Raw genomic sequence first — 24,279 nt, 5'->3', positions numbered from 1 at the left:
CCAGGCTGAGCAGCGGGGGGGGAGCCGGTGGAGCTGGTGTGGAGGCTGGGGCCAGCACAGGGCTGGGGCCAGCACAGGGCTGGGGCGAGGTCTCCGGCACGGAGCGTGGAGCCAGCTCACAGAGCACAGGAGATGTGCTCAGGTGGGGTTTTGCACTGAAGGGTAACAGGCAATGAAAGTGATGTCAGCTGCGGCCCGAGGAAGGAGCTGCTGTGTTGTGCGGTGTCTGCACGCCGGCACGGGAAACCCCCAAGCCTGAAGTCAGTAGGAGCACTGCTGCTGCCTTCAGTGAAAGGAAGAGTTCAGCGTGCTCCCTGCCTCAGGGCCACTAGAAGAGCTTGCAGCAGTCTGAGGAGATTTCATGGCGCTGGTGCTTCTCTCTACTTGTTGGAAGACAAAGCAAACACTGAGCCTTTACTGGGGTCTGGGAATCTGGGACCTACAGTCTCCAGAAATTATGAGGTTACACTGCTGAAGGCTGTAGGTAATAAAACGTATTTGCTCAATTGCCTTATTTGTCTAGGATCTCCAGGCATGCTGCTTACGAAACACAGAGCAGTTTCCAACCCAAACACTTTGGTGCAAAGTAAGAGACAGCAGGTGAGCACTGGGGAGGAAGCAGTATCGGTTTGCCTGGCCAGGACAGCAGAGAGAACTTTAAGGAAGAGGATTGGAGGTAGAGAATAAGGCGGACAGACAGGATCTGGGACTGGTGCCATAACACGGGGACACTGCAGAGAAGGCAGCAGCTGAGTAGCCTTTGGTGGGGAGGAGGATTCAGGGCCAGGAGTGCTGAGTTACGTGAGGAAGGGCTGGCATGGATGCTGGTAAGCATCCACAGTGGAAGGTGAGGATGAGGAGTCACTTCTGACGTGGATGGATGTTACCAGTCCTGTCTGACTCTGTCGTGATGGAGGCAGTTGGTGGCTTTCACCTGGTCCATCACAGGCTGCATTGCTTCGAAATGACGGCGGAGGAAGCTCAGCCAGGTGTGAGTGTGGTTCTGGCTGGAATGATTCCCTGCAGAAGCACCGGGCAGGTCCAGCTCTGCGGCCGGTGGGAGAGCCACTCTGCCACAGAGCGGGGACGCATCCAGGACACGGTGCGCTGCGTCCTCTGCCTGTCCCCAGCCCCTGCTCCTTGCTCCTGTAGCCAACACCTGGGCATGTTTCACGTCTTCTCGCGGATGCTCTGGTGACAGAGCAGAGGAGCTTTGTTCCCAGAGTCACATCCCCCCTCCTGTCCATGGTGAACCTCAGGCTGGTGGGAGAGGTGCCGCGGTTGCTCCGGCACCGGTCTGGCACAGGCTGCGGGCTGCAAGCCCTCGGTCAGCAGGGCCTCGTTCAGCTGGGGGCCTGATGCAGGGTGCCAGAAATGCCTGGAGGGAGCCTCAGTATGAAATCCCCTTTAGAGGAACCTTTTTTTTTTTTTCTCCCGTAAAATGACACACAAACTCTCTTGACAGTTAAGAAATAAACTCACAGCATCTCTCTGTGGCTGTGTGTAGCAGAGAAAGAGGAAAGGGTCAGGGTTTAGCTCATAATCTGCTCGGAGCTGCTTTGTTTGGTACCATGCCTTTTCCAAACAGTATGCACAGAAGTGCTCTCCTGAATTAAATGATAACCAAGGGGAAGAGAGAGAAAGAGGGTGTTTCCACAGGGTGGGAGATTGATGGCAGGTCAGTGGGGCCAACAGCAGCAGCAAGGTTTCCCTTGAAAGGGAGAGGAGCCTGTGGATCCCTGAAGCAAGGGCTAATTCTGCTCTTAACAGCGGCCTAGAAAGTTGCCTGAGTGCAACCCACAGAAGCATTTTGCTTTTCCAGATTTGGAAAACCAAACAGGAGTAAAATCTGTTTGCTTGGTTTTAGTCTAGACAACAGAGCTGCAAATTAGCTTTAGGTTTATTTGCCGTGTGTTTATTTGAGCTGTAATCTGCAGCGTTCCCAAAGGCTTATCCAGACCAGATTTCTCAGCTCCTTCTCTTTTCACTTGCAGGGCTTTTTATGCACATGCAGCCACATTTTTCATGCTCGTGCTTTGCACGGTTGGAGGGGTGCTGCGGGGAACCTGCTGTACGGGCCTGTGGGTCGGTCCAGGCACTTCCCACAGGTTGCTGCCGCTTTGGCTAGCTCATTTTTACTCCTGGCCTTGAAAGTTTATTTCTATCACAGCGGGATAATAATATTCCTTCTTCTTCCTGATACACACTTTTCTGCTGTACCTAGAGGCAATAACAAGCGAGCGGAGAAGATTATACCCCACGTGGGCTCCGGATGCTTTGTCTCGGGCAGGGGACTTGCAGCCTGTTTTCCTCGGCCCCAGCACGGCCCTCGCAAGTGCTCGCCTCCGTACGGGGAAGGGGAAGAACAAACAAACGAAGAACTATTGTAAAACTTGCGCCGCTTTGTCTGTCCGCGCCGCGGTGCGCGCCCAGGGGCAGAGTGCTGATGGAAAGCCGCGGGCACGGGGCGGCTCGGCCGGGCCGAGGGCTCCGCCTGCCCCGGGGGCTCCGCTGCGGAGCGGCGGGGGGTGCTCGGAGCCCCGCGGGTGCAGAGCGGGGGAGCCCCCGGGGGCGCGGGGCACCGCTGGAATGCGGGGCCCCGCGGGGCGCCGGAGGCGCGGCGGGGGTGCGGAGCCCCGGGGGTGCCGGGCTCCGGGGCACGGCGCGGCCCCGGGGGATGCGCGGCCCGGGGGCGGCGGCGGGGGCCGGGGGGTGCGGGCCCCGCGTCCCTCCCCTCCCCCGCCGGGCGGCGTGGGGCGGCGGCGGCGGCGGAGGAGGAGGGGCTGCCCAGCACGGGCAGGGTTAAAGCGCCATGTAACCGGAGCGCGGGGCTGTCGGGGGCCGGCCGGGGCGCGGGCGGCGGCGAGCGGCGGCGCGGCCCCGCTGGACGGCGCGTCCCGCCGCGGCGCAGGTGAGCCCGGGGCCGGGCACCGGGGCGGGGGCGGCGGCGGGGGGAGGCCGGGGCCACCGGGGCCACGGGGGCTACCGGGGCTACCGGGGCCGGAGCCGCGGCGCATCCTCGTGGGCGGCTTTGTTGAGCGCGGCGGCGGCGGGGGACAATGGGCCGGGCGGGGACGCGGCACCGGGTCCTGCGGGAGTGGCTCCGGCCGCCCGCCCCGCGCCCGGTTACCGGGGGTCGCGGCGCTGCCGCCCCGGCGGCGCGGGGCAGGGGCGGCGGGAGGGGGCAGCGGGCGGCGGGAGGGGGCAGCGGGCTCCGCCGCCACTTGTTGCCGGCGCTCGGCCCCCGGGCGGGCCGGCGGGGGGCTCGGCGAGGGGCTCGCCCCGGCCCCGGTCGCTCCCTCCCCGCCGGTGCCGCCCGGCCCTGCCGGCTCCTGCCGCAACTCGGCGAGATCCCGGCGGAGCCCGGGACCGTCCCGGGGCTGTCACGGAGGGGTCTCCTGCCGGGCTCTCCCCCGCAGCCCGGCGATGTCGGGACGACGGCGCCGGAGAGCCCCGGGCTGCGGCGGGAGCGCGGCAAAGCCGCGGGGCCCCAGGCCCCCGACGGCGGCACGGCACGGGCTGGCTTCGGGGCGGGGGGCTCGGGGAATGCCCGGCCCGGCTCTCGGCGGGGCCCCGGGGGTGGGCAGCGGCTCCCCGCGGGCACGGGAGCAGCCGGGAGGGTTTCCGGGAGCCCGCGGTGCCACCGGCGTGCAGGGCAGGAACACCTTTGTTTTGCTCTCCTCGGGCCGGCGATCTGTCAGGACATCATCCCTCTCCTTCTCTCTTTTCGCAGGAAGGCGGCTCCCGGCCGGCGCTGAGGCGTGAAGGCACCCCCGGGCTGGGCACCGAGGGCAGCGGGCGGCCGGAGCCGGGGGGCGCTGGGCTGCCGGGCACCGGCCGAGCCGGCGGCGAGCGGCGGGGGCGAGCGGGTGAGCCCGGGGCAACGCCGCCGCCTCCTCCTCCTCCTCCTCCTCATCTTCCTCCTCATCCTCCCCCCGCCAAGCCCGGAGCAGCTCCTCCGCAGGCGGACCAGGGGAGGGGAGCGCATCGGGGAAGCGCAGGGGGGCGCGGGGTGGCCCCGGAGGGGGGCACAAGCCCCCGGAGTGCCGGGGGCCAGCGGTGGGCACCCGGGGCGGGGGCCCGGGAGCTCTCGGTGATGCTGCATCCAGAGGAATGGGCCAGGAGGAGGAACGAGGTGTCTGGGATCGCTGCCCCAGCAGCAGCTTTGCCTTTCTGCCTCTATCCACTTAGGTTCCAAGCAAGTGATGGGGCAGCGAGGCAGGGGTGCGGGGGTCTTGGCCCTGGGCTCTGGGAGGGGCTGGAGCTTCGTGCCCTGCTGGAAGCAGCCGGCGGGGGGGAGACGGGGACAGCGAGGTGGCGTTGTCATCGCTTTATTTCCTTTTGTGCAGGGGAACGATGATGCAGTAGCCGCTCCGGACGGAGGAACTCCGCTGCCCAGCGAGACCCGAGACCCACCTGCGCGACGGCGGAGCCCCTGTGGCCCCGGCCCTGCCCGCAGGCAGCACCGGCCCGGGCAGGGGGCTCGGCAGAGCCGGCGCGGCTCGGCTCGGCAGGACGAGACCGAGATGAGCATGGTAAAGAGCCTAGAGCGGCTGGAGCAGCGGCTGGCTGTGATGGTGGCTGCCCAGGAGACTTCTCAGGCCTGGTCTTCACTGGGAGAGGAGGGGCCGGTTTGTTTTTTGTTTCTTTTCTTTCAACCAAGCTTCACTGAATGCGAAGGGGCGACGTGCTGCTGGACCCCGGGGGTGGCCACAAAAGGGCTGCGGCGGTGCGGCGGGGAGCGCGGCGGGGCTGGGAGGGCAGCAAAGGAAACGGGGGGGAAAATGGAGGGAAGTGCCGGAGCCCGGGCGTGCGGAGGGAGAGCCTGAGCGGGGAGAGGGGCCAGGCACAGGAAACAGGGCAGGGGAGGGGAGAGGCTGGCCTTTTAATGAGCATATCTGCCAAAATGGGCTCCCTTTCTTACTAAACTGCCAACCCAGCGACTCTTTTCTTCGCAGGATTAGAGGGAAATGTTCGGTTTTGGGGACAGTTAAAGGCCATTTGTGTGTGTGATAGCCCAGAGCCCTCGTCAGGAGCCGGGGCTGGAGGGAGCTAGCCCCGGCCATTGGGGTCTTTTATTTCTTTTTGTTATTCAAACAGGGCTTGGGTGATGGCTGCCATCCCAGCCATCATGTAAAATGCTTTCCTCCAGCCTTTTGATATGCATGCCCCTGTCTGGAGGCAAAGTCCGCCTGTCTCCCCTGCAATCTCTCCACCTACTGGGGAAACGGACCTGATAAGGGCGATTCTGTTTTCTCAAGAAGGTAAAACTGAAAGCTGCCCAGGCTGGGCCAGGGGAGCTGCCCTGGTCCCCGAGGCCAGCCGGGCCGGGAGGCTGAGCCTCACCAGGATGCTTCACAGGTGAGCGCAGAGGCTCTGCACCTCCGGGCTGCGGTGAGCTTGGCCGGGCAGCGCGCGGGCATCCTGCGGCCAGCAGGCTCTCTAAGCAGTTAACATTATGGCATGGTCTTTAACCAGTTTGGCAAACTTTAAAGAAACTGGTATTGCAAAACTAGGGCGGGATCCGGAGTCAGCGGGTTCATTGTCTCCATGGGGTATCGCTGCAGGGAATGTCCTGGTCACCGAGGCAGTGTCATGGGCTGCAGCTAGCGCCAGCCTCTCAGGGAGCTTTAAACATCCGAGCTGGAATTCTGGATTATTTCATTCTTCAGGGGTTCTTCTACGAGCTGTATCGCCGTAGCGTATGTCTGTATGCTTGTAGTGCATTAAGCAATGCAAACACTGGTGCTGTTTTTCTCCTCCCCCCGTGAGAGAGAAGCATGTGAGGGGAGTGCTCTGTTTCTTATTATTTTCGTAATGCCCTGTGTGCACATGTTGGTGTGTGTCTGTGAGGGGAGGCAATGACAAAGAGCTGAGCCTTGCTCTGGAGCAGGAGGTGGTGAGGCTCGCGACGACTGCGGCTGCTGCGGGAGCTGCCCGCTGGGCTGCCCTCACCAGCAGGGTGGGCAGTCTCGGGTGCGCAGCTTCGTGGCTCGGTGCAGAAGCCAGCAGTAAGAGGAGAAGGGATGGGTATTTGCTGCCTAGGGGAAGATTTTTTGGAAACCAAGCATTTAACTAGCTTTGCAGTTTGGTTGTGGTATAATGTTCCCTTTCCTGCTTGCATATCAGAGGACAGTGATGGGATGTCCTTGAGCGATCCCAGTCTGTGCAGCTGGAGAAGTGCATGGAGCAAGCAATGCATTCACTGCAGGCCCTGCCCGTACCTGGTGAGCTGAGATGTCTGCGCTTGTGCCTGCATCTGCAGCCAGGCCCGTGGACTGGCAGAGTCCTCCAGCTTGCGTCCTGTCGATGTAATAACTCTTTTTCCACTTTATAACTGGGCAAAAGAAAAAGTTGGAGCTCCCTGTGCAGGCAGCAGAACTGAGCCAGGCACATGGGAAGTGCTTGGAGTCCCGGCTGCGCATCCCGCAGCGCAGCCACATGAGTTACCTTTCCCGTGGGGTGGGATGGGAGGTGGCCGCTGCGTCACCCTCCCCGTGGCTGTGCTGGCCCCTCGCAGCGATGTAGTGGCCCTGCTGCCGTGGGCTCACCTGGTGGCTGTGGCCAGTGCGGGGCTGGCGGGGGCAGCACACTGCCTGCAGACCTGCAGCGCTTGGCCCTGCGCAGCCCCAGGAGAAAGGAAAAGCCATTTTGGGGTGCAAGTTGCAAACTCCTGTGCTTGGGCTCTCTCCCAGGTGGGCTCCTGAGGGAGGGCCGAGGGCGAGGTTCCCCTCAAGGTCCTGGTGTGGTTCTGCGGATGTTTAGCAGGGCTCGCAAGTGGGGCTGGGAGGAGGCCATGCCTGCTGCTGTCCTCCCTGGACCTTAACAGCCACGCTAGCCTAGTGCTATTCCCGTCCCTCGCCTGTGCTCCCACGCCGAGAGGAGAGCAGTGTGTCCTGTCCCACCTTGCCGTATGGACTCCTGAGTGAGATGTGCTGGATTTTGTGGCAGCATCGCTGCTGCCCGTGGTCGCTGCCCCTGCTCTCTGCAGGCTGGGGCTGGGAGCAGCCCCTCCAGCAGCCGGCCTGGTGCCGCCGTGCCGCGGCGCCTTGCTGCGTCCGGGGGCATCCGGGGCCAGGGAGCGCGGGGCCGGGGCCGGGAGCCTGGTCTGGGGCAGCCGGGGGCAGCCCGGCGAGTCTGGGCAGCTCCCAGGAATTGTTCGCTGGGTCTGGAGCAGATGTGCTGCAGCAGCGGGATTTCTGCACACAGCTGTAGGGGCTTACTCAGCTTTAGGTTTCTGCCGGTGCCATTTTCCTCCTTCCCGTCCCTTTGTTAAGGAGCCGTGCCTCGGGCGGGCGGGGGGGACACGTGCAGCCGGGGTCTCGGTGTGCAGAGGTGGGTGCCGGGCGGCCACCTGCCCTCGCTCACTTTTGGATTTTACCAGGGTTTTAACGCAGCCCTCTGCATCTGAAACATCAAACCCCGACTGGTCTTTGTTTGCCAGAGGTGCTGACAGATGATCTCAAAGCAGAAATCTCAATTGTTAGCGAAGCAGTTGGAGCCGATGCCGAGAGCGGGAGCGCCGGGAAGGGGCGGTGGGGCCGGGGCCTGGGGTCTGTGTGGGGCTGGGGGGGGGGGGGGGGGGGGGCTGCCTTCCCTTCCTCAAAGGGCCTTGGAGAGGGGTAAAGCCGACCGCTCCGTAGCTCGTCGAGCTGCGTTACGTGCTCCTGAAATGACTGTGCTGGCGAAGGGGCAAGTCGCAGCACAGATCCATAGCCCGGCAATGAGGCAGCTTCGTTAGCGCAGCCCTGGGTGCCTCTGGGAGAGTCTGGGAGCTCCCGCTTCCGAAAACAGGATCCAGGAAGGGCACCCGAGGGAAGGCAGAGGCGGCGGGGTGCAGGCGAGGCGGCCCCACCTCTCCCGGGGGAGCGCCTGGGCAGCCTTTATCTGCGCCGGGGCTGGGCCGGGCGGCCCCGGGGCAGGCGGCCGGGGGGCACGGGGCGCAGGCAGCGCTGCCCTTGGCCGTGGGTGGGGGGAGCGTGCCCGGGGAGGGGGTACGCCTGGGGAGGGGACGTGCCCGAGCCGTGCCGGGCGGCCGCGGACAGGAACCCTTCGCTTCACAGCGCCGTGCGCGGCCTGCGGAGCTGCGGCAGCGAAATGGCTGCTCCGCCAGGGCAGAGGGTGCCGGGCGGCGTGGGGAGGTGGGAGAGGTTTCGGTGGTGGGAATGTTTGGAAACGCCCGCCTTGGGCTGGTTTCTGCTCTGCTCTTTTGGGGTCAGACTGCGCATAAAGACGCTCTGCCTAGAAATGCCCAGCGGGTTTGGCTTTGTGGGCTCGAAAACATCATTACAGCAGTCACGGGGAGGTTATCGACCGGCCGCACTGCTGCGCAGAGCTGCGTGTCCCCGTGTGAAGAGCAGCGAGTGCCCGAGTGGCCGACAAAAGTGCAAATGCCCGTAAATGCAGATGTTTGCATCAGCTGGCGTGCCCACGGCCAGCTCGGCTCTGGGAGCTGCTGGGGCTGCAGTCTGGTCTAAGCGGTGTGGAGGCGAGCACTGGGGCTGTGATGGGGACAGGAGGCACCGTCCCTGCGTGGGTGCTGCCTGCACGCCTGCTGCCCTCCCCACCACGCGCCCTGCACGTGTGTAAGTGGCTTTTGCTGCTTTTTCAGTGTCGGGAAGGCCCATCTCCTGAGGCGGGTTCTGCGTCTCCTGCCTGGAGCCTGTTGCAGCCAGGCCCCTTTGGCCTTCAGGGGAGTTGAACGTGCGGCAGGCGCCAGGACTTTGCTCCCCCGTGTCCTGCTCTCTGCTCTACCCGCTTCTGTAACCGCTTGCCCCGCTGCTGGGTTTGCCAGGTTTGTGGGGTGGTGGGAGCACGGTGAGGCTGGTGGCCGTGGGGGCAGGAACATCCCGGAGCCTGGGGGCTCCGAGCGGCCACAGTGGGCCAGCCCTGGGGAAAAGCCCCGGCGCTTCCCGAAGGATGTGAGTGGGCTGTGGCTGGGGCCTCTGCTCGCTGAAGCTGGTGGATCCTCAGGGCCGTGCCTGGGGAGGTTTTGTCCAGGTGCTCATCAGCGCCCAGCACTTCCAGATGCATCTCCAACCAGAGCCTTCTGCCTGCCCCCTGGGTGCTTTAGGGGAGCTGCCAAGGGAATAAGCTGTGGCTGGCTTGGATAGCGCACGCAGTCTGCTCTGCCTTTCCGGGGGGCTTTCTGGGTGGCTGAATTTCCTCTCCACTGATGCTTCCACAGGCAACCATGAAAAAGGAGAACCACAGCCGGGATGAGGCGGACTGCAGGGCAGGGCTGATCCGCCTCAACGGGGACTGCACGGATGCTGCTAAAGACACGCCTGCCCTTCTTCTGGAGGCTAACGGGAAGCCCAGTGCTCCGGGTGAGTCCCGCTGTGCCGTGCCCGGGTGAGCGGGGCTGGGGATGTCCCAGCTGCCTGCTGCCACGGAGGGGATGTGTCCTGGGTTTGGGATGCTCTGGGCATGGTCCCCAGATCCTGGCTCTTGGACTCACGAGGTCAGGGGAAGATTTCTGCTTTTAGAAGGGAATAGAAACCGAGGTTGGTGGGGCCATGCCTGGAGGATGCTTTGGCCCTTGGCCCTAGGGAAGCCCAGGCAGCACCAGCGAAGCCACTTGCTCTTTGCCAAGCTCTGCCCTGCTGGAGGGAATGGCAGAACCTGCCTCTTTCAGAAAGTGCTTTAAATGAACTGATGAAGCCCTGAATAGCAGGTGCACAGTTTCATTGTTCCTCTGAGCTTCAGAAACACAAAGATCCGTAAGATCCCTGTACTTGCTGTTCAAGTCCCTGGCAGATTTTAGAGCAGGTCTGGGGCTTGGGACTGCTGTGGTGGCAGCACAACCATGGCAGCTTCGAGGAGGCCACTTGTCTTCTGCTCTCAGCCATGGTTCTGCAAGATTTCAGTCTCTTCAGGTCATGACTGGCTGCTCTCACGGGCAGAGGCACAGGACGGCTCGTGGAGCTGAGCCTGCTCTGGCTTCTCGTGCAGACGCTGGGAGCCTGGGACTGCCGACCCTGAAGAACAAGAGGGTGAGCAAGGAACTCTCCAAGGAGGACCTGTCCTGGCCGCTCGCGCTCTCGGAGGCACAGGAGGTGAGTGTGCGCCGAGGCTGCTGCGAGGTCTTGCTGCCCGCGGGCAGCCACACACTGCGGGGGCAGCTGGTGCCAGCGTCACGGCCGGGGCCTTCGCCCTCCCGTCTTAACTGGGAACGTGGTCCTGCTGCTGTGGCTCTCGTGTGCAGTGCCAGGGAATGGTCCGATAGCAGATGCATTTTTCATTTACAAGCATAATATTTGTTTTCATATTGAAATTAGGTGATTTACATTATGTCAGCAGCAGCAGGAGGGTGTGGTATGTGTGTAGTGATGCCCGCTATGTATTGCAGCAGTCTTAATTTCTTACTGTGCGGATATTTTCCTTAAAAAGTCTGCTGTATTGGTGGACAGAAACATCTCGTGGCTCCCACTCTCAGGGTGGCCTGGTTTTAGCAGCTGGGGGGCTGGATCCCAGTTTTGCTCCCCCTCCCTTTTGTTTACTAGGTTGACAAACCTCTAGGGTCTGGAAGCATTTTTGCCTTCTGGCTTTATTGTCTTGACTTTGAAATAAAACCCCAAGGTTGGAGATCTGCCTGTGACTATGAAGCTTCCCAAAGAGAGAGCCATAAATTCAGCTGGGTGAAAATTCTGCTTTCCCACTACGTTGGGCTCAGGGGCTGCTCGCTAGCAAAGCCCACTGCAAAATCTCATTTCATTTTGAAACTGTTACGCCGGATGCCGGAAGCATGCCTGGTTTAGACTGTTTTGTAAACTGCGGCTGCTGCAAACCACAGAGGAAAAGCTGCCCTCGGAGCCTCCGCAGGGCTGGGCTGCGGGACCGAGCACAGCCCCGTGTGAGCAGGGTGCTGTGTGAGCTCTGCCCGGCGCCCGCGGCTCTCCCAGCCGCTGCCTCCCGCTGCTTTCTGTTGTGCTGCTGTGGCTGTAGGGGAGAAGGGGGAGAATACAGCCGAGGATGCACACGATGCCTGGAAACACGAATTGATTTAAGCGGCCGCTGGTGCTGCTACCCGCACGCGGGGTGCTGGGGATTGCCGCGGGGCAGTGAGGTGCCGGGCTGGCGCAGGGGGGCTGCTGCAGAGTACAGAGTGAAGGGCAGGGTCTTGCACCCCGGGGGCCTCCTGCAGCCGACCGCACTCCTCTTGCCTTCCCCGGGCCCTTGTCCCCGCTGCTGTCCCTGTCCCTGTCCCCACGTGCCACTCACGCCCTGCAGGCGGCCACGCCACGGACCTCTTTGTTTCCGCTTGCAGATGCGGCCTCGGGGCAGCGCCGGCTGGGAGAGCAGCCTCAGGCAGAAGCCTCCTGTCCGCCTCATCTTCCAGGCAGGGCAGACCCGGCACGAGATGAAAATCAAGGAAACGAACAGCGAGGAGAATCTCAGGGACCTGCCAACGCCGCTGCGGGTGAGGGCCCTGCAGGGCGAGGGCTTCCCGGGGCTCCGGGGACGTGCGTGGTCCTGCTGCGTGCGGCCGGGTGGCTGACTGGGCACACTGCAGCTGCCCTGTGCCTCAGTTTCCCTCTGAGGCGGTGCGTGTGTGTGCTATTGTTTGCTCCTGCTTTGTGCTGGGTGCTTTGACTGCCTGGGATGGACTGGGGAGAGAGAAGGGAAGAGAGCAAGAGTTGCCCTGCTGTCTGCGTGTCTTACAAACAAAAGCAGCGCTCCCGTAGATGCGCCCAGTCCTGGGCCCTCTCCTCCCATCCTTTCCCAGCCGCAGCAGTGCCCCTGGCCCTTGCTCTCCGGTCCCTGGCTCCAGAGGCTGGGGGGGGGACGTGCCGTTTGCAGGGGCAGGTGAGGGACCTGCTCCCTCCTGCACCCTCCACGTTCCCCGTGGGTGCTCACACCTCGCTCCCCCGCGCAGAGCTCCAGGAGGCGATCGGCCATGCCCGTCCTCACCACCATCGACCTCACGGAGGACGACTCCCGGGACTCGTCGCAGAGCAGCAGCACGCTCTCGGGGAGCAGCTCCCAGGAGGGCCAGAACGGCTCCGCCGAGCTGGCGGCTGAGGAGCCGGAGAGCCGAGAGGCGGGGATAGCGCTGGAGTACCAGGTACGGGGGGCTGCGTGCTCCGCAGCCTCGCCGCTGTGTGCCTCCCCTTCCCCGTGTGCTGGGCGGTGGGAGGGTGGTGGATCCCCGTCCCCTGTGGCAGGATGGGCCCCGCCGCTGCACTGAGCTGTCTGTGCCGTGCTGCAGCGCGGCCAACAGCCCCCGAGCGTGGCGTGCGCTAGGCTGGGAGCCGTGCCCCGCGGAGACGGGCAGAAAGTGGTTCTGTCGGGAGATGCTGAAGGGGAACAAAGTTGCTGGAGCTGCAGAATGATTTAGTGCCTGCAGGCGTCGGGGCAGGGCCTGAGACGTGCAGGAATTGGGCAATAGCGTTTTGCTGCATAATTAGGTGCCTAATTGCAGAACAAAGCTCCAAGGAGCGTTCAGCTCCCGTGCAGAACTCCTGGTCCCAGCACTGTCGGCGTGTTCCTTGCTGAGCTGCAGCTTGGAGGCCCTTGGCATGGTCTCACCAGCTTCCCCAGCCCTTCTCTTTCGGTTTTAGCTCTGCCTTGTGTTCTGTTCTGCCCTGGGGGAAGCAGAGGCGGGGGGCTGCCCTCTCCCTGGGTTGCTTTGTGGCCCCATCGAGAGGGGCTCTGCTGAGCCAAGGAGCTGCCTCAGCTGCTCGGGAGCCCAGAGAACACCAAGCCCCTGAAGCCAGGCGGGACCCGCGGCATCCCGGGCTGCATCTCCGGCAGCACGGGCCATGCATGGCAGCTCAGGAGCCGAGTTTGTCTGGACAAACGTGACCGGTGGGCTCAGGGCTCGGGAGAGAATGTCTGTGCTGCTCGGGAGCTGCTGCCCCCTTGCCTTGCCCGTTCCCCTCCCTGGGACTGCAAGCCCTTTGTGGTGCAGCTGGAGGAGCTTCCTCACTCCTGGCTTGTGTGAGCGCAGGAATGGGCTCTGTGCTGCCTGCAGAGACCCCGCGAGGGCAGGCAGGAGTGGGCACGCACGGCTGCGGGTGCAGGACGGAGCAGGCAGCGTGTGCCGGCGTGCCAGGCTCGGCACAGGGCTGGCGGCGTGCAGGGATAAGGCATGGGTGGGTGCTTGCTCTTTTGCTTATCTGTTCTATCTTTTGCTTTCAGGACGGGAAGGAATTTGGAATTGGGGAACTCGTCTGGGGAAAGATCAAAGGTTTCTCTTGGTGGCCGGCGATCGTCGTCTCCTACAGAGCCACGTCCAAGCGCCAGGCGGTCTCGGGCATGCGATGGGTGCAGTGGTTTGGAGACGGGAAGTTCTCCGAGGTAAGCCTGCTGCTTCTCCTGGCTGGGGACAGGCCGAGGTCTCCTCCTCCTGCAGCCTGTTTCCCTTTCTGGGGCTGCTTTTGCGCCCAGTGGTGTGCACGTGTCCACCTGCAGCCTCCCCAGGGCAGGGACCCACCGCGTTTTGCCTGGAGCGCAGGCTCTGGTGTGCTCTCCTGGCTCTGGTGCCAGTAACCAGCGACTGACCACCCACCGTGGGCTGGCAGCGGGATCCAGGAGCTGGGCAGGGTGACATCCCATCCCCTTCCAGACCCCCGCCTGGCCCCTTTGCGGGCTCTGTCCTGGCTTGTCCCAGGCGTCCCCGGTCGCTCCCTGCCCTGGTGCGCGATGCCCTCCCGCAGCCCTCCTTGCTATGGCGCTCGGCTGCGCTGACAGAGGTGCGGTGCCAGCAGAGGGTGCAAACAGCCCGTCCTAGCTGCATGTGCAATGCCTCTGCCCCCCTCCCCTCTGCAGCTTGGCTTGCTCTCGGTGCAAAGCCGGCGCTGGCTTCCCCGCGAGAGCGGTGCTCGCTGCAGGGCGCGAGGGCACCGTGCTATGGGGGACAGGAAGGAGCCGTGCCCGTGCCCAACGCTGAGCTTTTGTCGCTCTGTCCTAGGTTTCTGCAGACAAGCTGGTGGGGCTGATGGCCTTTAGGCAGCATTTCAATTCTGCCACGTTTAATAAGCTGGTTTCCTATCGCCGAGCCATATTCCATGCCCTGGAGGTAACTGCGGAGCAGAGCTGGGTCTGCGGCTGGGGAGGGCACAAAGCAAAGCGCTGGGCTCTGCGGGGAGCGCGGGGGCTGGGGGAGCAGCGAGCTGGGCTTGGCCAGGGCTGGGGCCTGGGGTGGCTGCCTCGGGGGCTCAGTGCTGAGGAAACGACTGAAATGCTGGCTGGGGGCAGGAAGAGGAGCCTCCGCCGGAAAGTTGGGCACCGGCTGCGAGCAGCGAGCCCTGGTGCATGCAGGCGCTGCGGGAAGGGGGCTGGGGCTTCGCTGCTCTGCCATGGCACGTGGCTTGGCTTTGCCTTTGGGGTGGCTCTGGATGATGCATGTGAGTCACCTTGAGAGCTCTCAGCAAAAGGAGCCCACACCACGATCCACAATTAATCATTCCCCACCCCCCCCATCTGTGCTGGGGTTATGTGGACAGAAGTGTGCAGGAAAACCTGCCTCTTTCTGCTGGGAGGTTTCCAGACATGGGGCTGATCTCTGCCCTGGCTTCCCCGGGGGAATCGGGAGCAATTGCTAGGCAGTGTCACGCCAGGCAGTGTCACACCGGGCACACTTGTCCTGGGCTGATGACTGGGATGTGCCTGGCACTCCGGGATCCTTCCCTAGGATGGGCTGGCACTGAGTGCCCCGTGGGCCTGATCCCCATCCAGGGGATGAGCCATGCTCCTGGCTGCAGCTCCGCAAGCCTGCGGGCACTTCTTGTGCCTTCTCTTCGCTTCCTTTCGCTGGGGGCCAGCGTGGCCACGGCACACCCAGCGCAGGAATCCGGCAGCTGCTGCCGTGCCGGGGCCAGCCCAGCCTGGTGCACAGGGAGCGGAGGGGACTGGTCACCCCGGACCCCGGTCACTGTGGCCCCCGCCACCCCTCCTGTCTCGGCAGGTTGCCCGGAGCCGGTCAGGGAAGACGTTTGCAGCCACCCCCGGGGAGTCCCTGGAGGAGCAGCTGAAGCCCATGATCGACTGGGCACTCACCGGCTTCAAGCCCCTGGGCCTCAAGGGGCTGCGGCCGCCCAAAACCTCAGGTGCGCAGGGGCAGGAGCTGGGCACGCTGTGGGGGCCTGGGGGAGCTGGCCTGGCTGGGGTGGCCCTGGGGCAGCTTTGCCAGAAAACCCTGTAAAGCACCCTCAGGAACCTTGCTGCTGGAAATCAGATGTGATCCGTGGCTCCCTGGGGACGGTGGGCTCTGGGAAGAGCAGCAGGAACCCAGCCCTCCTATGGGGATGGGAGGAAGCTTGCCAGCTCTGAGGAAATACTGGGCAGGGTCCCACTTGGGTCTTCCCTTGGTGGTCTTCCCCCAGCCTAGAGCCTTTTTGGCACAGGGCACAAGCTGGGATGGGAAAGGGAAAGGAGCAGGGGCGGGAATTCAGCACCCATCTTCTGCACCGTGATGGAGGAGGATGCAGGCGGGGCAGGGATGCCCTCCCCTGGAGTGCAGGGTGGTGCCATCCCCCCATGTACCCCCCATGTACCCCCCGGGGGCCGTGCCGTGGGGCTCTGAGGTGGGACCTGGCTGCAGGGCTGGGCAGGAGGCGTCCCTGAGGCGTCCCCACCGAGCCGCCCGTCCCTTGTCCCTTGTCCCTTGCAGAGAACGGGGCCCTGCGGAACGGCACGGAGGAGGTGCTGTGCCTCGAGCAGTGCCCCCCTACCAAGAGGCTGAAGGCCACCCTCTGCAACAACAACAAGGAGCAGCGAGTGGAAGAGGACCAGACCCGAGGTACCAGGGCGCGGCGTGGGCTGGCAGGAGCGTGGGTTGTGCGGGGTTCCCCGAGGGAAAAGCTTCTGTGGTCTCGCTTCGCTCGCCTGCACCCTGCAGGGCACCGGCAGACCAAAGGGTGAGCTGGGCTCCCCTAACTGCTCACCTTGGAGACCACCTCCGTTTTGTGGCATTGCAAACGGGGTTGGTTTAGCAATCGGGACATAGCCCTCCATCTGCCGCTCGCAGGTACACCCTGGGTACACCCAACATTTCTAACATGCCCATAGCCTGCCTTCTCTGTGCAGTTTTAATGCAATAAGTCAGTTCTAAGTAGAGCACAATTCCAGTTTGTTACGTTAAGGAATGCTAAATCTACTTCTGTATATTTTATTTTATAAAGAGCAAATGGTTTCCGAAGTTACGAACAACAGCGGGAGTCTCGAAGGTAATCGCTTGCCTGTCCTGTCTTGGGAAGGGGCCTGGGGACGATGTGGGTGCCCGAGGGCAGCACTAGACAAAACCCGTCAGTCCCTCCTGAAATGCACCGCACAGAAATGGGGGTGGTGCTGCAGATCCACGGGCCTCTGCTTGTTTTCGTGGACAAGCTGCTCCGATCCTCCCTGGGGGAGCCACAGCTGGGCCAGGACCTGCCCACAGCGGGGCAAAAGCCTGCGGGCGTTTCCAGCCCCGCTCCGGAGGCGCAGATCCTGCGCCGAGCCCCATCACCCTGGGTGGGTGCGCCTGGTTGTGCCCTGGGCACCCGCTGGTGAGGAGCACCCCGAGCCCCGGGTGAGCGGAGCTCTCTGCCTCTCAGACAGCTGCTTGTCCTGCGGGAGGAGGAACCCGGCCACCTTCCACCCGCTGTTCGAGGGAGGCCTGTGCCAGACGTGCAGGGTAAGAGCCGCCGTGCCGGGGCTGAGCGCGAGGCTGCGGTGCGGGCGCGGGGCTCCAGCTGCACCGTCGGGATGGGGCGGGGTGGGGAATCCGTTCTGGACCCCGTACCCACCACGGGGTTGTCCCTCTGCATGCTCTCCTCTCTGCTTCCCACGTGCTTTGGGTGCTGCCTGTGAAGCACCGAGGGTGCGCATCTCCAAGCTCTCGGCGTGCACGGGGGACGGGGCGAAGCCGCGTTCCCTGTTCTTGCGCTGAGCACGGATCCTGATCCTCGCCCTTCCCTCCTCCTGGCTCTCCTTTGCCAGGATAGATTCCTGGAGCTCTTCTACATGTACGATGAAGACGGCTACCAGTCCTACTGCACCGTCTGCTGCGAGGGCAAGGAGCTGCTGCTCTGCAGCAACGCCAGCTGCTGCAGGTGGGACCCCCGTGCCCCCAGGGGCTCCTGCAGTGCTCGGTGCGGGGCTGGGGGGAAGCGGGGCTGTGCGTGGGTCGGTGCCACCAGCACCTCCTAATGCAGCCTGTCTGTCCCTCAGAGCCAGGCTGCACCTGAATAGATCCCGGTGAGGGTGGCAGGAGCTCTTTTGTCAGCAGCCCTAAATGCCAGGGTACCATTGCAAAGCGCATCCTGCAACATGGGCATAGGGCTGTGGTGCATGGCAGGGGAGGCTGCAGGGGAGGCTGGGGTGACCCCACGGGGTTTCTGGCAGTGACGGGCACGAGGTGGTGTGCTTTGGGCAGGTGCTTCTGCGTAGAGTGTCTGGAGGTCCTGGTGGGGCGAGGGACGTCGGCCAAGGCAAAAGAGCAGGAGCCCTGGAACTGCTACATGTGCCAGCCCCAGCGGAGCTACGGGGTGCTGCAGCGCCGGCAGGACTGGAACACCCGCCTGCAGGACTTCTTCACCAGCGACAAGGGACAGGAATACGTAAGGATAAGCCTGGCACGCTGGGTTTGGGGGGAGAGGGCTGACAAGGGCACGGGGACAGCTCAAAATCCCCCAGCCCTGGTCCCACTCATCCGTTGCTGTCTTCCATTGCAGGACGCACCCAAAATCTACCCAGCAGTGCCCCCAGCCAAGAGAAGACCCATCAGAGTGCTCTCCTTGTTCGACGGCATAGCAACAGGTGAGGCACGGGTAGAGCACTGTTCCGAGGGCTCGCAGCCCTGGGTGTTTCGTAGCCTTGAGCCTGTCTTGGAAAGCTTGGTGGGGAGAGGGGGACGAGGGACAGGCGGGTCCCCGTCAGAAGGGGTGAGGGCAGCAGCTCCCTTCCTGCTGGATGGGGCTGGAAGCAGGGAGCAGGGGAAGGAAGGGGAGGGAATTTTTTGTTCGGCTGCCCTGGCACACTGAGAAGCAAGAGCTGTGGGGGTGCTGGGGACCCGGCCACAAGACAAGGAGTGCCCAAGGGCACTGGTTTGGCTTCAGTTGGGTCAGAACGGCCGTTCTGCTTTCTGGGAGCAAACCTAAATGGCAGAACACAGCAAAAAGGGGGCTGCTTGCCCAGAAGTCATCTGGGACGGCACCCGCCGGGTCTCTGTGCTCCCGGAGGAGGCCGACGATAGCGGAGCTGCCTCAGAGCCCTTTCCGTGTCCCGGGGCAGGGTACCTGGTGCTGAAGGACCTGGGCATCCAGGTGGAGAAGTACATCGCCTCCGAGATCTGCGAGGACCCCATCGCCGTGGGCACCGTGCGGCACGAGGGCAACATCACCTACGTGCACGACGTCCGGAACATCACCAAGAGAAACGTGAGCGCTGGGGGCACGGTGGGGGGCGGTGCCGCGGCCACACGGGGAGGGTCACCCGCCTGGTGCCTCCTAACCGGGTCTGTCCGCCCGCTCAGATCGAGGAGTGGGGTCCCTTTGACCTGGTGATCGGCGGGAGCCCCTGTAACGACCTGTCCCTCGTCAGCCCGTCCAGGAAGGCGCTGTACGGTAAGGCCGCTCCGCCCCCGAGGGCTGGGTACCCCCGGGATGCTCGGGTCCGGGGCCGCACGTCTCTGACCACTCCGTGGTGGCGGCGGCCCCGCTCTGAGCCGCAGAGCACGGCGGCCACCTGCCAAACGCTGTCTCCACCCAGGCCCGCCGGCCCCCACGCCCCCGCCGCAGCCTCCCCTGCGGGGCCGCGGCCGGTCCCCACCCAGCACTCCCGCTTCCCCCCGTGCAGAAGGGACCGGGAGGCTCTTCTTCGAGTTCTACCACCTGCTCAACTACGCCCGGCCCAAGGCGGGCGAGGAGCGCCCCTTCTTCTGGATGTTTGAGAACGTGGTGGCCATGAGAGTCAACGACAAGAGGGACATCTCTCGCTTCCTGGAGGTAAGGGAGCGCCGCGGCTTCGGGAAGGGCGCAGGAGCCGGGCGCGTGCCGGGTCGCGCTGAGCGGGCCAGGCTGTGCCATTTGGCTGCGGTTTGGCACAGCCCCGATGCTGTCGCCTGACGCAGGGACCGGCGGAGGAGCGTGGTGCTGTGCGGAAGGACCCCGCGTGCAGGGCAGGGCCGTGCTGCACCTTCACCGCGCCGCAGCCCTGCGGCTCGAGGCGCCCGGGGCACCCGCACACACCCATGGGAGCAGAAGACGTGCACTGACCCCCCCCTAACTTGTTCTCCCTTCTCTCGGGCTGCAGTGTAACCCGGTTATGATCGACGCTATCAAGATATCTGCTACCCACAGAGCTCGCTATTTCTGGGGCAACCTCCCGGGGATGAACAGGTAATTTTCGCCGTGGTTTGGTTTGGTTTTGTGGTGCTTGCCTTCCCTTCCCCTGCGCCCCGGAGCACAGGCGGTGCGATTTCCCTGCGGGGAGCAGCGGGTGGTGATGTGCTCACTAACGAGCGATGATGAGAATTGGGGAGAAGTGCAGCGGCGTCCCTGTCCCCAGGGCTGCAGCCTCCGGAGGGAAGCGTGCTGGGTGTGAGCAGGGTGCTCGGGATTCCCTGGCCTGGAGATGCACGCGTGCACCCGCCTCTGTGAAAGGTGGGGGCTGCTGCGGGGGTCCTGCACGGGTGACCTGTGTGGGTCAGCGCGAGCGTGGGTTTGCCAGGGGAGAGCCCAGAAATGGGGGTGCTCGGCTGAGCCTGGCTGCGCCGCTCCAGGCCCTGAGCACGCCTCGGAGCAGCCCCGAGCTCACCTCAAAACCCAGCGGAATGGCTGGGGGTAAACCGGTCGCTGGCAGCCCTGTGCACCGCACGTTCCTAGCAGCAAAAGGTGGAGTTCTGGCACTCTTGAGGCCTCAGCCAGTAAACACGGACTCATGCTAAGTGTTTTTCCATGTTTATATTTAAATTGCCAATATTTGTTGGAATTAAAGCTAATGAAAGCTGAGCCAGAGGCATGTAGGGATTTGAAAGTTAAATAGCAGCTACCGAGCCGTTGTCACGGAGGTGGCACCTGGGCTTGGTCCGATCGCAGCTGGTAGAGACGTGGCTCTGACCCGGAGCTGTCTCTGTGGAGTGGCCGGGGCAGGGCCCGCGGGTGCCTCAGCGTGGGCAGGGGCTCAGGGCTCCTCCCAAAGCATTGCAGGCACTGGGGATACTGGGCGGGTGCTGGGGGTACTGGGCTGGCACTGCACAACCTGTGCAATGTGCCCTGTGACGAAGGCTGCAGCTGCCTGGGGAGCCCAGCTTTAGGACGGTGGACAGGGAACAGGCACCAGCCAGGATCGCCCTCTGGTCTTGACCTTGCAAGTCCTTTCTGCAGGCTCCCACGCTGCCTCCTCCCTTCCCTGCCGTGGCCACGGGCAGATGGGGCAGCCGGGGCTGGGGTTAAACCTCCCTGGTCTGCTGGGACCCGAAGAGCCACAGCTGCTCCCCGTGCATTTGGAGAGCAGCAGGCGTGTGGGGCGAGGTGTGCACACGGCAAGAGCTGTGCTGGGGAGCAGTATTTTTATTATTTACATGCATACGCATGTATGCAAAACCTTCTCCTGCAAGTTCAGCCACTTCCTTAGCAGCTGGTGAGGAGGAGGCTGCAGGAGCCATCGCTGGTCTCCGTTGTGCGCATCACGGGACAGACCCGTGCTGTGCCTCTGCTCCTGAACCCCAGCATGATCTCCCCGTCCCAGTGGTGCCGCAGGAGATCGTGCTCAGGATTCTTCAAGCTGCTGCAGTGGAGCAGGGAGAGGCTCACAGCTCCCAGCCCTGGGCAGGCTGCGGCCAGGCAGCGCTGTGTGTCCCTGCCTCAGGTCACCCATGGGGAGCAGAGGGACCCACGGGCTCCCGACGTCGCCGTTGGGTGGCTCGGGATGGGCGATGCCCTGGGTAAAAGCTCTTGCTCTGTGCCTGGGAGGAGCCGCTCTGATCTGGCTGGAGTGGGCAGCAGGGTGCGAGCTTTGGCGAGTGCCCTCCAACAACTCGGCGCCACGCGGGGGTGATTTGTTGGCCTTGGGCAAGGCAGAGCTGCATGAGGACCTGCCACAGAGCTGGGAGGGAGCAGGAACGGTCTATTGTCTTCAGCCTTTTGGTGTCTGTTTCTCGCTGGCCAGTATTCAAGGCTAGTGCTGATTCTCGGCTGAGGCGTTACTGGTGGCTCTTCAGTTTTGCTTCTCCTTTTATTTTTGTAATCCAGTCCTAAAAGAGCCAGCACCCCAGGGTCTTAATCCCTGCCAGCATCTCCCTCTAACTGAGCGGCCTGAGCTCTGCTGGAGGCGTGCTGGGGGAACCGGCCGCTGCGGGGCTGCTGGCTCTTGCACGGGACGCGGCCGTGCTGCGCTCACGGGGCCGCAGGGCTTCTGCCTCCCCTGCAGCGATGCTCTGGCATCGGACGCCTTCTGCAGCCCCCGAGGGCAGCGGCCTGCCGAGGTCTCTTGTATTTCGGTAGGGAAGCCGGGGAGGCTGTACAAGAGGCCTCCGGTGAGGTGAATTCATTGCTGTGCTTCGGGAAAGCACGGGACACTTGTGTTGCATCTGATGGGCTGTACGTTGAGGCTCTGTGGGGAAGTGTCCCGAGCGGGTGAGCTGTGACCGGTGCTCAGGGACGGTCGGTCAGGCTCGGGGGCTCAGGAGGTGCAGGCTCTCTGCCCCTGCCGGCTCTGCCAGGGGCACCTCCGCGGGTGCTCTGGGGCTCCTGCGGGAGCACGAGGCGTGGGGACCGGCTGCCCTGGGCAGGGGAAGGGAGGCGAGAGGCGAGGAGGCTGGTGGGGCCAGCTGCTAAGCATCACCCCATGCCTCTGCTCCGCAGGATCTTTGGCTTCCCCCTCCACTACACCGACGTTTCCAACATCAGCCGCGGGGCTCGCCAGAAGCTGCTCGGGAGGTCCTGGAGCATCCCCGTCATCCAGCACCTCTTCACCCCGCTCAAGGATTACTTTGCCTGTGAATAGCAAGCGGAGCGTCCCTCGTCTCTCGGGTAACGACGCAGCTCAGCTGCCTGGGGGGAGAGGGCAGGATGCGACCGCCAGTCTCTCCCGCGGGCCCCTGCGGCTTCCCCGTCCCCGTCCCTCCACTGCGGGAAGGACGCACGGCCCTGCAGCAGGGCTGGGGGAACTTCAACCAAAGAACCTGGCAGGGTAACCCTTCCTTAAGGGACCGATGACAGCGATACGTAGGAAATGACGGACAAAAGAGCTTTAATTACCCAGCCCAGGAAGCTGCGTGCATCACTGACGAGGCGAGAAGTCTCCTCCAGAGCATTAAATATTCCATTTTACCCCAGAGCTGAAGAGGAGAAAGTGGTGGAGGCAGCTGCTGGCGTGCTGCAGACAAACGCGGACTATAGAGGCTGATTGCTTTTCCTAAACAAACAAAACCTCTCTTGAAATGACTGCCAAAAAATCCCCAAACTGCAGCAGCAGGTGTAAGGGACCCTGGTCAGGTTACGTACACTGAACATGCAGGATACACAAACCAAATCTTATTTTTTTTTTAAAAAAAAAAGACTTTTTGATAAACTTTAATTTTGTTTAACGTCTATTGCTGCTTTAAGGCATTACATAAGAATGTGGAGACTCCTAGACCTGAATGTAGCTGAAACTGAACTGTGAGCTGATAGAATTACTTTTCTAGTTAGAAAATATTTCTACAGGGAGATACTGTTTTCTATGTTTGGCTGTAGTTTACGAATATTCACTACGTCCTTCTCAAAGCATTTACAATTTTTTTCCTCGCATTTCCAAATCCTGCTGAGTGGATTGAAAGGTTAAAGAGTAAGCAGAGCAGGGAGGATCTGGGCTCTAGCGTCCGCAGAGGAAAATGTTCTCTGAGCATTCGTTTCCCAAATGAACGCGCTGCAGGGGCAGGAAGGACAGAGCACAGTGGCCACCGCCATCCACACCGCAGCCCCTCCGAGCATCACCGGGCAGCGCTGCCGCGACCCCCGGGGCTGAGCATCAGCGGGCGGCCACCGCGGGGCTTCGTGGCAGCGCCGCTGCCCTAACCGGGACCCCGTGTGCCTGCGCCGGGGCCGCTCGCCCTGCAGCCCCCCTGCTGGTCGGGGCGAGCCGCAGCCGGTGCAGTGCTGGGTGCTCGGTGCCGCACGCACCTGGGGTCTGTGGCACCCGGGGGACCGAGGGCTCCCCCTGCTCCTTCTACCTCTCTGCCCAGCGGCTCGCGGGTGTCCCCCCTGCGCCCGGGCTGTGCCGTGGCCGCTGCCTGCTCTCGTCCCCCCGCTGAGGCCGCCTGCGGGGCTCTGCAGCAGGGGAAGCCCAGCTGAAATCCCAGCTGAAGGCCGAGGCGTTTTTCCTGATGCTGCCTGGGGGTCACTCCTGAGTCCCCCCCTCCGTGCGGTGCTCCCCAGTGACCGCGCTGCAGCAGCGCACCCCAACCTGCCGCCGTGCACACCCCGCAGGGACGAGGCCCCCCCCCCGGCACCTCCCGGCACCCGTCCCACATCGGGGGGGGGCTCTGCTGGTGCTGGGGGGGGGCTCGGGCGGCCCCTCCTGCCCGTCCTGCTGCCGTTCAGTCCTGGGAGCGTTATCTTCCAAAGCAGGTGAACGTGTAACCTCCGCTCAGCCGCACCCGTCACCTCGTGCGCCGCACCTCACGGCCCTTCCTCTCCCTTCGAAAGAAAAACGGAAAAAAAAATCGGAAAGGACTTGGGGAAAGCGAACCAAGAGGAGGGGAGCGAGCGGGCCCGGGGGGGCTGCCTGGGGGCTGCAGCGGCCGGGCCCTGGTCCGGAGCCTCCTGCGCGTCTGTAACGCTGTTGTAAGGAGAGGTGGAGCTCAGAAAAGCCTTTTTAGTACTCGGTAAAGGTTCCTCACTCTCCCCGGTGCTATTTTTTTTTTTTAGAGTTAAGGATTTTTGATGTCAAAAGTGTTGCGGGTTTTTATACAATCTTTGAAAATAAGAGAAAAAAAAAGTGTTTTGGTCAACGCGTTTCGTGTGTGTTTTTTTTGTTTTTTTTTTTTTGTTCTGGGAACTCACACCGGTGCCCTGCCCCAGCACTTCGCTGCCTGTCCCAGGGGGAGGCCCCGGGGCTCGGGGCTCGGGGCTCCGGGTCCCGCCCCCCGCCCCCGCCGGCCCCGCGCTGAGCCCGGCTCCGTACGGCGGGGGGCGGGGCTTGAGGCTGGGGGCGGGGCTTGAGGCTGGGGGCGGGGCGTCCCAGCCGGCACGCGCCTCGAGGCCGTCGCTAATGAATGGGGCCGCGGCGCGGGGGCGGGGCCAGCCGGCTCCTCCAATCACACGCGAGCCCTCGGCGGGGTGGGCGGGGCCGCGCGGTAGCGGCGCGGCG

At 63.3% G+C, this 24,279-nt stretch overlaps 1 protein-coding gene across 2 annotated transcripts; it reads left to right on the top strand.

Annotated features, from left to right (window-relative positions):
- The first annotated feature begins 4,372 nt into the window (after positions 1-4,372).
- On the top strand, positions 4,373-23,920 carry DNMT3B (DNA methyltransferase 3 beta). 2 transcript variants are annotated; one of them, XM_083802024.1, is made up of 19 exons: positions 4,373-4,631; positions 9,188-9,329; positions 9,955-10,058; positions 11,270-11,422; positions 11,879-12,067; positions 13,144-13,302; positions 13,916-14,023; positions 14,912-15,053; positions 15,617-15,745; positions 16,128-16,172; positions 16,542-16,621; positions 16,927-17,039; positions 17,363-17,546; positions 17,661-17,745; positions 18,220-18,365; positions 18,461-18,551; positions 18,784-18,932; positions 19,240-19,325; positions 21,792-23,920. In XM_083802024.1, the coding sequence occupies exons 1-19, from the start codon at positions 4,527-4,529 to the stop codon at positions 21,931-21,933; spliced, it is 2,352 nt and encodes a 783-aa protein (XP_083658150.1). In that variant the 5' UTR covers positions 4,373-4,526; the 3' UTR covers positions 21,934-23,920. The 2 variants fall into 2 exon arrangements, with proteins under 2 accessions (XP_083658150.1, XP_083658149.1); XM_083802023.1 differs by having other exon boundaries at positions 18,697-18,932.
- Positions 23,921-24,279: the final 359 nt, after the last annotated feature.

The sequence above is a fragment of the Anser anser genome, assembly GCF_964211835.1.
Source record: "Anser anser genome assembly, chromosome: 16".
In the NCBI taxonomy this organism is placed as follows: Eukaryota; Metazoa; Chordata; class Aves; order Anseriformes; family Anatidae; genus Anser; species Anser anser.
The sequence above is the reverse complement of the archived record's forward strand: the minus strand, read 5'-3'. Positions and strand labels throughout refer to the sequence as shown.

Coding starts and splice junctions, on each gene's coding strand:
- DNMT3B (XM_083802023.1), top strand. CDS start 4,527: ATGAGCATGGTAAAGAGCCTAGAGCGGCTGGAGCAGCGGCTGGCTGTG. Junction 15,746..16,127: donor GGAAGAGGACCAGACCCGAG/GTACCAGGGCGC, acceptor TATTTTATAAAG/AGCAAATGGTTTCCGAAGTT. Junction 17,746..18,219: donor GTTCGACGGCATAGCAACAG/GTGAGGCACGGG, acceptor GTCCCGGGGCAG/GGTACCTGGTGCTGAAGGAC.